General features: G+C 41.9%; 1 protein-coding gene across 1 annotated transcript in view; it reads left to right on the top strand.

Moving 5' to 3' along the window:
* The window catches only part of LOC142728078 (coiled-coil domain-containing protein 102A-like), a 58,692-nt gene extending 46,516 nt beyond the window's left edge, over window positions 1-12,176 (top strand). The window contains 2 exon segments of the mRNA XM_075849096.1: window positions 4,970-5,073; window positions 9,440-12,176. Coding sequence (XP_075705211.1) covers window positions 4,970-5,073; window positions 9,440-9,563 — 228 coding nt within the window. The 3' untranslated portion in view covers window positions 9,564-12,176.
* Window positions 12,177-14,480: the final 2,304 nt, after the last annotated feature.

Below are 14,480 nucleotides of genomic sequence, written 5' to 3'. Positions count from 1 at the left end.
ACTGTGATCAGACATGAGATCCACACATCTTATATACAGTAACAGCTATTCATCTATTACTACTGACAACCAGCCTGTATATCATGTGTGAGAGGTTGTCACAGCCCCGCCCCCTGTTACTGACATCACTGATATATAATATAATTACACTGTGATCAGACATGAGATCCACACATCTTATATACAGTCACAGCTATTCATCTATTACTACTGACAACCAGCCTGTATATCATGTGTGAGAGGTTGTCACAGCCCCGCCTCCTGTTACTGACATCACTGATATATAATATAATTACATTGTGATCAGACATGAGATCCAGACATCTTATATACAGTCACAGCTATTCATCTATTACTACTGACAACCAGCCTGTATATCATGTGTGAGAGGTTGTCACAGCCCCGCCCCCTGTTACTGACATCACTGATATATAATATAATTACATTGTGATCAGACATGAGATCCACATATCTTATATACAGTAACAGCTACTCATCTATTACTACTGACAACCAGCCTGTATATCATGTGTGAGAGGTTGTCACAGCTCCGCCCCCTGTTACTGACATCACTGATATATAATATAATTACACTGTGATCAGACATGAGATCCACACATCTTATATACAGTCACAGCTATTCATCTATTACTACTGACAACCAGCCTGTATATCATGTGTGAGAGGTTGTCACAGCCCCGCCCCCTGTTACTGACATCACTGATATATAATATAATTACATTGTGATCAGACATGAGATCCACACATCTTATATACAGTCACAGCTATTCATCTATTACTACTGACAACCAGCCTGTATATCATGTGTGAGAGGTTGTCACAGCCCCGCCCCCTGTTACTGACATCACTGATATATAATATAATTACATGTGATCAGACATGAGATCCACACATCTTATATACAGTAACAGCTATTCATCTATTACTACTGACAACCATCCTGTACATCATGTGTGAGAGGTTGTCACAGCTCCGCCCCCTGTTACTGACAACCAGCCTGTATATCATGTGTGAGAGGTTGTCACAGCCCCGCCCCCTGTTACTGACATCACTGATATATAATATAATTACACTGTGATCAGACATGAGATCCACACATCTTATATTCAGTAACAGCTATTCATCTATTACTACTGACAACCAGCCTGTATACCATGTGTGAGAGGTTGTCACAGCCCCGCCCCCTGTTACTGACATCACTGATATATAATATAATTACATTGTGATCAGACATGAGATCCACACATCTTATATACAGTGACAGCTATTCATCTATTACTACTGACAACCAGCCTGTATATCATGTGAGAGAGGTTGTCACAGCCCCGCCCCCTGTTACTGACATCACTGATATATAATATAATTACATTGTGACCAGACATGAGATCCACTCATCTTATATCCAGTAACAGCTATTCATCTATTACTACTGACAACCAGCCTGTATATCATGTGTGAGAGGTTGTCACAGCTCCGCCCCCTGTTACTGACCTCACTGATATATAATATAATTACATTGTGATCAGACATGAGATCCACACATCTTATATACAGTAACAGCTATTCATCTATTACTACTGACAACCTGCCTGTATATCATGTGTGAGAGGTTGTCACAGCCCCGCCCCCTGTTACTGACATCACTGATATATAATATAATTACACTGTGATCAGACATGAGATCCACACATCTTATATACAGTCACAGCTATTCATCTATTACTACTGACAACCAGCCTGTATATCGTGTGAGAGGTTGTCACAGCCCCGCCCCCTGTTACTGACATCACTGATATATAATATAATTACATGTGATCAGACATGAGATCCACACATCTTATATACAGTAACAGCTACTCATCTATTACTACTGACAACCAGCCTGTATATCATGTGTGAGAGGTTGTCACAGCCCCGCCCCCTGTTACTGACATCACTGATATATAATATAATTACACTGTGATCAGACATGAGATCCACACATCTTATATACAGTGACAGCTATTCATCTATTACTACTGACAACCAGCCTGTATATCATGTGTGAGAGGTTGTCACAGCCCCGCCCCCTGTTACTGACATCACTGATATATAATATAATTACACTGTGATCAGACATGAGATCCACACATCTTATATACAGTCACAGCTATTCATCTATTACTACTGACAACCAGCCTGTATATCGTGTGAGAGGTTGTCACAGCCCCGCCCCCTGTTACTGACATCACTGATATATAATATAATTACATGTGATCAGACATGAGATCCACACATCTTATATACAGTAACAGCTACTCATCTATTACTACTGACAACCAGCCTGTATATCGTGTGAGAGGTTGTCACAGCCCCGCCCCCTGTTACTGACATCACTGATATATAATATAATTACATGTGATCAGACATGAGATCCACACATCTTATATACAGTCACAGCTATTCATCTATTACTACTGACAACCAGCCTGTATATCATGTGAGAGAGGTTGTCACAGCCCCGCCCCCTGTTACTGACATCACTGATATATAATATAATTACATTGTGACCAGACATGAGATCCACACATCTTATATACAGTAACAGCTATTCATCTATTACTACTGACAACCAGCCTGTATATCATGTGTGAGAGGTTGTCACAGCCCCGCCCCCTGTTACTGACATCACTGATATATAATATAATTACATTGTGACCAGACATGAGATCCACTCATCTTATATACAGTAACAGCTATTCATCTATTACTACTGACAACCTGCCTGTATATCATGTGTGAGAGGTTGTCACAGCCCCGCCCCCTGTTACTGACATCACTGATATATAATATAATTACATTGTGATCAGACATGAGATCCACACATCTTATATACAGTCACAGCTATTCATCTATTACTACTGACAACCAGCCTGTATACCATGTGTGAGAGGTTGTCACAGCCCCGCCCCCTGTTACTGACATCACTGATATATAATATAATTACATGTGATCAGACATGAGATCCACACATCTTATATACAGTAACAGCTATTCATCTATTACTACTGACAACCAGCCTGTATATCATGTGTGAGAGGTTGTCACAGCTCCGCCCCCTGTTACTGACATCACTGATATATAATATAATTACATTGTGATCAGACATGAGATCCACACATCTTATATACAGTAACAGCTACTCATCTATTACTACTGACAACCAGCCTGTATATCATGTGTGAGAGGTTGTCACAGCCCCGCCCCCTGTTACTGACATCACTGATATATAATATAATTACATTGTGATCAGACATGAGATCCACACATCTTATATACAGTCACAGCTATTCATCTATTACTACTGACAACCAGCCTGTATACCATGTGTGAGAGGTTGTCACAGCCCCGCCCCCTGTTACTGACATCACTGATATATAATATAATTACATGTGATCAGACATGAGATCCACACATCTTATATACAGTAACAGCTATTCATCTATTACTACTGACAACCAGCCTGTATATCATGTGTGAGAGGTTGTCACAGCCCCGCCTCCTGTTACTGACATCACTGATATATAATATAATTACATTGTGATCAGACATGAGATCCAGACATCTTATATACAGTCACAGCTATTCATCTATTACTACTGACAACCAGCCTGTATATCATGTGTGAGAGGTTGTCACAGCCCCGCCCCCTGTTACTGACATCACTGATATGTAATATAATTAAATGTGATCAGACATGAGATCCACACATCTTATATACAGTAACAGCTATTCATCTATTACTACTGACAACCAGCCTGTATATCATGTGTGAGAGGTTGTCACAGCCCCGCCCCCTGTTACTGACATCACTGATATATAATATAATTACACTGTGATCAGACATGAGATCCACACATCTTATATACAGTCACAGCTATTCATCTATTACTACTGACAACCAGCCCGTATATCGTGTGAGAGGTTGTCACAGCCCCGCCTCCTGTTACTGACATCACTGATATATAATATAATTACATTGTGATCAGACATGAGATCCAGACATCTTATATACAGTCACAGCTATTCATCTATTACTACTGACAACCAGCCTGTATATCATGTGTGAGAGGTTGTCACAGCCCCGCCCCCTGTTACTGACATCACTGATATATAATATAATTACACTGTGATCAGACATGAGATCCACACATCTTATATACAGTAACAGCTATTCATCTATTACTACTGACAACCAGCCTGTATATCATGTGTGAGAGGTTGTCACAGCCCCGCCCCCTGTTACTGACATCACTGATATATAATATAATTACATTGTGATCAGACATGAGATCCAGACATCTTATATACAGTCACAGCCCTGCCCCCTGTTACTGACAACCAGCCCGTATATCATGTGTGAGAGGTTGTCACAGCCCCGCCCCCTGTTACTGACATCACTGATATATAATATAATTACACTGTGAACATACATGAGATCCACACATCTTATATACAGTCACAGCTATTCATCTATTACTACTGACAACCAGCCTGTATATCATGTGTGAGAGGTTGTCACAGCTCCGCCCCCTGTTACTGACATCACTGATATATAATATAATTACATGTGATCAGACATGAGATCCACACATCTTATATACAGTGACAGCTATTCATCTATTACTACTGACAACCAGCCTGTATATCATGTGTGAGAGGTTGTCACAGCCCCGCCCCCTGTTACTGACATCACTGATATATAATATAATTACATTGTGATCAGACATGAGATCCACACATCTTATATACAGTAACTGCTATTCATCTATTACTACTGACAACCAGCCTGTATATCATGTGTGAGAGGTTGTCACAGCCCCGCCCCCTGTACTGACATCACTGAAAGATTGATAGATAGATCTACCATTGTCTTTTCCATGACTTACTGTCTTTTATCTGATTGCAGTTAGATGAGACTCAGAACCAGATGCGCAAATTACAGAGATCACTCGATGAACAGACGGAGCTGAATGAAAACTTGCAGGTTCAAGTGGAGCATCTACAGTCCAGGTGCATGCTGGAACTAGCATACATATATATATATATGTGTCAGCAGAGGCATATAGCATCCACACTACCAGTATTGACTTTATGGACCTGTCGTATATGCTCATATATATAGTCTATATGGTGTGTGTATGTGATGATAGAGGGCAGTTATATATAGTCTATATATGGTATGTATAACTGCCCTATATCCCCATACACACCACATATAGACTATATATAACTGCCCTATATCCCCATACACACACCATATAGACTATATATAACTGCCCTATATCCTCATATACACACACACCACATAGACTATATATAACTGCCCTATATCCCCATACACACACCACATAGACTATATATAACTGCCCTATATCATCATATACACACACCACATAGACTATATATAACTGCCCTATATCCCCATACACACACACCATATAGACTATATATAACTGCCCTATATCCCCATACACACACCACATAGACTATATATAACTGCCCTATATCCCCATACACACACCACATATAGACTATATATAACTGCCCTATATCATATACACACACACCACATAGACTATATATAACTGCCCTATATCCTCATATACACACACCATATAGACTATATATAACTGCCCTATATCCCCATACACACACCATATAGACTATATATAACTGCCCTATATCCCCATACACACACACACCATATAGACTATATTTAACTGCCCTATATCCCCATACACACACCACATATATACTATATATAACTGCCCTATATCCTCATATACACACACCATATAGACTATATATAACTGCCCTATATCCTCATATACACACACACCATATAGACTATATATAACTGCCCTATATCATCATATACACACACACCACATAGACTATATATAACTGCCCTATATCCTCATATACACACACACACCATATAGACTATATATAACTGCCCTATATCATCATATACACACACACCACATAGACTATATATAACTGCCCTATATCCCCATACACACACCACATATAGACTATATATAACTGCCCTATATCCTCATATACACACACCATATAGACTATATATAACTGCCCTATATCCTCATATACACACACCACATAGACTATATATAACTGCCCTATATCCTCATATACACACACCATATAGACTATATATAACTGCCCTATATCCCCATACACACACCATATAGACTATATAACTGCCCTATATCCTCATATACACACACCATATAGACTATATATAACTGCCCTATATCCCCATACACACACCATATAGACTATATATAACTGCCCTATATCCCCATACACACACCATATAGACTATATATAACTGCCCTATATCCCCATACACACACACCATATAGACTATATATAACTGCCCTATATCCCCATACACACACCACATATATACTATATATAACTGCCCTATATCCTCATATACACACACACACACCATATAGACTATATATAACTGCCCTATTTCCTCATATACACACACCATATAGACTATATATAACTGCCCTATATCATATATACACACCACATAGACTATATATAACTGCCCTATATCCTCATATACACACACACACACACCATATATACTATATATAACTGCCCTATATCCTCATATACACACACCACATAGACTATATATAACTGCCCTATATCCTCATATACACACACCATATAGACTATATATAACTGCCCTATATCCCCATACACACACCACATATAGACTATATATAACTGCCCTATATCCTCATATACACACACCACATAGACTATATATAACTGCCCTATATCCTCATATACACACACACCACATAGACTATATATAACTGCCCTATATCCTCATATACACACACCATATAGACTATATATAACTGCCCTATATCCTCATATACACACACCACATAGACTATATATAACTGCCCTATATCCACATATACACACACCACATAGACTATATATAACTGCCCTATATCCTCATATACACACACCATATAGACTATATATAACTGCCCTATATCATATACACACACACCATATAGACTATATATAACTGCCCTATATCCTCATATACACACACCATATAGACTATATATAACTGCCCTATATCCCCATACACAAACCATATAGACTATATATAACTGCCCTATATCCTCATATACACACACCATATAAACTATATATAACTGCCCTATATCCCCATACACACACCATATAGACTATATATAACTGCCCTATATCCCCATACACACACCATATAGACTATATATAACTGCCCTATATCCCCATACACACACCATATAGACTATATATAACTGCCCTATATCCCCATACACACACACCATATAGACTATATATAACTGCCCTATATCCCCATACACACACCATATAGACTATATATAACTGCCCTATATCCCCATACACACACCATATAGACTATATATAACTGCCCTATATCCCCATACACACACACCATATAGACTATATATAACTGCCCTATATCCCCATACACACACACCACATATAGACTATATATAACTGCCCTATATCCTCATATACACACACCATATAGACTATATATAACTGCCCTATATCATATATACACACCACATAGACTATATATAACTGACCTATATCCTCATATACACACACACACCATATAGACTATATATAACTGCCCTATATCATCATATACACACACACACACACACACCATATAGACTATATATAACTGCCCTATATCCCCATACACACACCATATAGACTATATATAACTGCCCTATATCCCCATACACACACACCATATAGACTATATATAACTGCCCTATATCATCATATACACACACTATATAGACTATATATAACTGCCCTATATCCTCATATACACACACCATATAGACTATATATAACTGCCCTATATCCTCATATACACACACACACCATATAGACTATATATAACTGACCTATATCCTCATATACACACACCATATAGACTATATATAACTGCCCTATATCCTCATATACACACACCACATAGACTATATATAACTGCCCTATATCCTCATACACACACCACATATAGACTATAAATAACTGCCCTATATCATATATACACACACCACATATAGACTATATATAACTGCCCTATATCCTCATATACACACACCATATAGACTATATATAACTGCCCTATATCCTCATACACACACCACATATAGACTATAAATAACTGCCCTATATCATATATACACACCACATATAGACTATATATAACTGCCCTATATCCTCATATACACACACACACACACACACACACACACACACACCATATAGACTATATATAACTGCCCTATATCCTCATACACACACCACATAGACTATATCCTCATACACACACACCACATAGACTATATATAACTGCCCTATATCATATACACACACACCATATAGACTATATATAACTGCCCTATATCCTCATATACACACACCATATAGACTATATATAACTGCCCTATATCCTCATATACACACACCATATAGACTATATATAACTTCCCTATATCCTCATATACACACACCTTATAGACTATATATAACTGCCCTATATCCCCATACACACACCACATATAGACTATATATAACTGCCCTATATCATCATATACACACACCACATAAACTATATCCCCATATACACACACCATATAGACTATATATAACTGCCCTATATCCTCATACACACACCACATATAGACTATATATAACTGCCCTATATCATATACACACACCACATATAGACTATATATAACTGCCCTATATCCTCATATACACACACCATATAGACTATATATAACTGCCCTATATCATCATACACACACACCATATAGACTATATATAACTGCCCTATATCCCCATACACACACCACATATAGACTATATATAACTGCCCTATATCATATATACACACCACATAAACTATATCCCCATACACACACCACATATAGACTATATATAACTGCCCTATATCCTCATACACACACCACATATAGACTATATATAACTGCCCTATATCCTCATATACACACACCATATAGACTATATATAACTGCCCTATATCCTCATACACACACACACCATATAGACTATATATAACTGCCCTATATCCTCATATACACACACCACATATAGACTATATATATATATATATATATAGAACTAGCCTATACATGCAACACATGAGGATGGGCACTTTGTAGGTGTGGTTGAGGGAATGATTAAGAATACATGATATAAGCGTCTGCTCGCTCCGGGGGAGAAGGGTCTCTTAATGTCTGTCTGTCTTTCTCAGGCTGCGACGGCAGCAGAACCCTCCCTTGTTCAGAAAACTGCGCACCTCTCGATTTGGAAACGGTGACCCCGGGGAGGCAGGAAGTGACCCTGATGAGGACGATCTTCAGATTCAAGTGCCATAGCTGTTGCTCCCCCGGGTCAGAGAGGTTCAGAAGGGCTGAGGATTCTGATCTCTAGACGTGGACAGAGAGGAGGAGAGCGGAGTTTACTCCAACTGCTAGAATTCTTCTACCTCCTCATCAATGTGTCGTTACACCACAGTGTCCTCCACCTGCACACTCATTGGTGCATGTGGTCAGATGTGGAGGACGGCCGGCTGGTGGAGCGTATGCTCATGTCCTGATCAGCCGCCTTCCTATGACGATTTGACCGTTGGTGCCCAGGTGGTAAAATACCTGATGGAGAGCCGAGAGGCCTGAGCTGGCGCCGACCCTCAACCCTCCCATCACAGGGCCTGTACCTCCAATCTCACGATGACCACTGCCCATTATGCACCTTGTCATTAGAATAAGACCGGTGTATGCAGCCAGGTACGCAGCACACCTGCACTGCCAGGACGGGGCTTCTTATTATTCTCCTTCCCATAGATCTCGTCTCGCTGGCGCAATGACGGATAACAAGATCCTTTCTCTATTAATAGAAATCCAGCCGGCTTGGACTGACCGGTATATAATGGACTTCAGGTATATAACTGCTATTTAATGGACTCCTGACAGGTATATAAGAAATCCATAATGGTCCAATAGACCTTCAACAGGTGAATAAAAGGTACAAATAGTATGGACTGTCAGCCAGTATAGAACAGGTATATAATGGACTATAGTCTCCCAGCTAGTATAGACCAGGTATATAATGGACTATATGCTCCAGCTAGTATAGAACAGGTATATAAAGGACTATAGGCTCCCAGCTAGTATAGAACAGGTATATAATGGAATATAGGCTCCAGCTAGTATAGAACAGGTATATAATGGACTATAGGCTCCCAGCTAGTATAGAACAGTTATATAATGGACTATAGGCTCCCAGCTAGTGTAGAACAGGTATATAATGGACTATAGGCTCCCAGCTAGCATAGAACAGGTATATAATGGACTATAGGCTCCCAGCTAGTATAGACCAGGTATATAATGGACTATAAGCTCCCAGCTAGTATAGACCAGATATATAATGGACTATATGTTCCAGCTAGTATAGAACAGTTATATAATGGACTATAGGCTCCCAGCTAGTATAGACCAGGTATATAATGGACTATAGGCTCCCAGCTAGTATAGAACAGGTATATAATGGACTATAGGCTCCCAGCTAGTATAGAACAGGTATATAATGGAGTATATGTTCCAGCTAGTATAGAACAGTTATATAATGGACTATAGGCTCCCAGCTAGTATAGACCAGGTATATAATGGACTATAGGCTCCCAGCTAGTATAGAACAGTTATATAATGGACTATAGGCTCCCAGCTAGTGTAGAACAGGTATATAATGGACTATAGGCTCCCAGCTAGCATAGAACAGGTATATAATGGACTATAGGCTCCCAGCTAGTATAGACCAGGTATATAATGGACTATAGGCTCCCAGCTAGTATAGACCAGGTATATAATGGACTATAAGCTCCCAGCTAGTATAGACCAGGTATATAATGGACTATAGGCTCCCAGCTAGTATAGACCAGGTATATAATGGACTATAGGCTCCCAGCTAGTATAGACCAGGTATATAATGGACTATAGGCTCTCAGCTAGTATAGAACAGGTATATAATGGAGTATATGTTCCAGCTAGTATAGAACAGTTATATAATGGACTATAGGCTCCCAGCTAGTATAGACCAGGTATATAATGTACTATAGGCTCCCAGCTAGTATAGAACAGTTATATAATGGACTATAGGCTCCCAGCTAGTGTAGAACAGGTATATAATGGACTATAGGCTCCCAGCTAGCATAGAACAGGTATATAATGGACTATAGGCTCCCAGCTAGTATAGACCAGGTATATAATGGACTATAAGCTCCCAGCTAGTATAGACCAGATATATAATTGACTATATGTTCCAGCTAGTATAGAACAGTTATATAATGGACTATAGGCTCCCAGCTAGTATAGAACAGGTAATTGACTTATGAAATCACAGCATTGCCTTAAACGTCCTTCTCCATGTCTCCTGATGAGTAGACACCCCCCATGGATGGACTGTGACTTTTTTCAGATGAGGCTTAGTAGTGTAATAAATACCTCCGTTTACTGAGGCCGGGTGATTATGAGCACCTATACAATTTGCTAAATGACATCATGTCAGTAATGTTGGATGCAGACTTTAGAGCGCAGGATTCTGCTCGTTCCAGTAATCACATCATCGGTTGTGTCATTAATTATTTTATGTACAAAAAAGCTGTTCTATCCTGCAGCGAGATGATGCCCGGCCATATATACATGTATTTAGACACAGTATGGACAGGTGCCCCCATCCTCACTTATACTTGTCTACGATGATCAGACACAGAAATGATGAGCTCCCAATATACGACCTTCATGATCTGAGCGTGGCCGTGCCATGTGTTACCGCGGATCCTGGACACGAGCGCACGTCATGCTCTGTAGTTTACCATCAGCAGGAGCTGATCCACATACACAGGGCGGCCATGCTGTCATCTATGTATCTTCTATTTTTATATGTTTCTGTAAGTGCTGCCGTGTTCACTCAAATAAATTCATTTTATAAACCGAGTGTTCCGTGTGGTGTCAGTAAACTGGGGGCGCCCCCCATCTCATGAAGCCCCAGATTCCTCTCCTGCACTGCTGACTACAGGGTAATGGAGCAGTTTCCTGTTCCCCCATGTATACAGAAAATATTCAGTACCCCTCAATCCCTGCAGGAGGCGGTGTTGCTGCAGGATCCTGGCAGAGGGCGACACTCCAGCACGTACAGTGGCAATGCCACATCTGCTTTATGCTGCGTAATGTGCCCCTATGGACCATAGGTAGAAAACCTCCAACATGTGATCTAAATAATGGTAGGGGAATAGCGCTCCACAGTCTACGATCTACACAAACATTGATATATAGGTCGTTTCATGCTGCGTTCCTGCTGTATATACTAAGTATAGAAATGTAAGCTTCTTGATAAAATTGTGTGATCCCACCTGCCATCGCAAGGAGACTTCTACAGATGGGTCCCTAGCCGAACAGACGCACCTCTCTCCTGGTTCTAGGCCTACAATGCCCCATGACAGCCTCAATGCCCCATGGCAGCCTCAATGCCCCATGACAGCCTCAATGCCCCATGACAGCCACTATGCCCCATGACAACCTCAATGCCCCATGTCAGCCTCAATACCCCATGACAGCCACAATGCCCCATGACAGCCCCAATGCCCCATGGCAGCCACATGACAGCCTCAATTCCCCATGACAGCCACTATGCCCCATGACAGCCTCAATGCCCCATGAGAGCCACTGTGCCCCATGACAGCCTACAATACCCCATGACAACCACTATGCCCCATGACAGCCTCAATGCCCCATGACAGCCACTATGCCCCATGACAGCCTCAATGCCCCATTACAGTCACTATGCCGCATGACAGCCTCAATTCCCCATGACAGCCTCAATGCCCCATGACAGCCACTATGCCCCACGACCGCCTCAATGCCCCATGACAGCCCAATGCCCCATGAGAGCCACTATGCCCCATGACAGCCTCAATGCCCCATGAGAGCCACTATGCCCCATGACATCCTCAATGCCCCATGACGGACTCAATGCCCCATGACAGCAACTATGCCCCATGACAGCCTCAATGCCCCATGACAGCCTCAATTCCCCATGACAGCCACTATGCCCCATGACAGCCACTATGCCCCATGACCGCCTCAATGCCCCATGACAGCCCAATGCCCCATGAGAGCCACTATGCCCCATGACAGCCTCAATGCCCCATGAGAGCCACTATGCCCCATGACATCCTCAATGCCCCATGACGGCCTCAATGCCCCATGACAGCAACTATGCCCCATGACAGCCTCAATGCCCCATGACAGCCTCAATTCCCTATGACAGCCACTATGCCCCATGATAGCCACTTTGCCCCATGACAGCCTCAATGCCCCATGGCAGCCACTATGCCCCATGGCAGCCACTATGCCCCATGACAGCCTCAATGCCCCATGACAGCCTCAATGCCCCATGGCAGCCTCAATGCCCCATGACAGCCTCAATGCCCCATGACAGCCTCGATGCCCCATGACAGCCTCGATGCCCCATGACAGCCTCAATGCCCCATGAGAGCCACTATTCCCAATGACAGCCTACAATACCCCATGACAGCCACTATGCCCCATGACAGCCACAATGCCCAATGGCAGCCTCAATGCCCCATGACGGCCACTATGCCCCATGATGGCCTCAATGCCCCATGACAGCCACTATGCCCCATGACAGCCTCAATGCTCTATGACAGCCACTATGCCCCATTAGAGCCACTATACCCCATTAGAGCCACTATGCCCCATGACAGCCACTATGCCCCATAACAGCCACTATGCCCCATGACAGCCTCAATGCCCCATGACAGCCACTATGCCCCATCACGGCCTCAATGCCCCATGACAGCCTCAATGCCCCATGACAGCCCAATGCCCCATTAGAGCCACTATGCCCCATGAGAGCCACTATGCCCCATGAGAGCCACTATGCCCCATGACAACCTCAATGCCCCATGACAGCCTCAATGCCCCATGACAACCACTATGCCCCATGACAGCCTCAATGCCCCATGACAGCCACAATGCCCCATGACAGCCCCAATGCCCCATGGCAGCCACATGACAGCCTCAATTCCCCATGACAGCCACTATGCCCCATGACAGCCTCAATGCCCCATGAGAGCCACTGTGCCCCATGACAGCCTACAATACCCCATGACAGCCACTATGCCCCATGACAGCCTCAATGCCCCATGACAGCCACTATGCCCCATGACAGCCTCAATGCCCCATTACAGTCACTATGCCGCATGACAGCCTCAATTC

Source organism: Rhinoderma darwinii, unplaced genomic scaffold (assembly GCF_050947455.1).
Source record: "Rhinoderma darwinii isolate aRhiDar2 unplaced genomic scaffold, aRhiDar2.hap1 Scaffold_672, whole genome shotgun sequence".
NCBI classification, from domain to species: Eukaryota; Metazoa; Chordata; class Amphibia; order Anura; family Rhinodermatidae; genus Rhinoderma; species Rhinoderma darwinii.
This window is presented reverse-complemented; position numbering and strand designations above follow the sequence as displayed.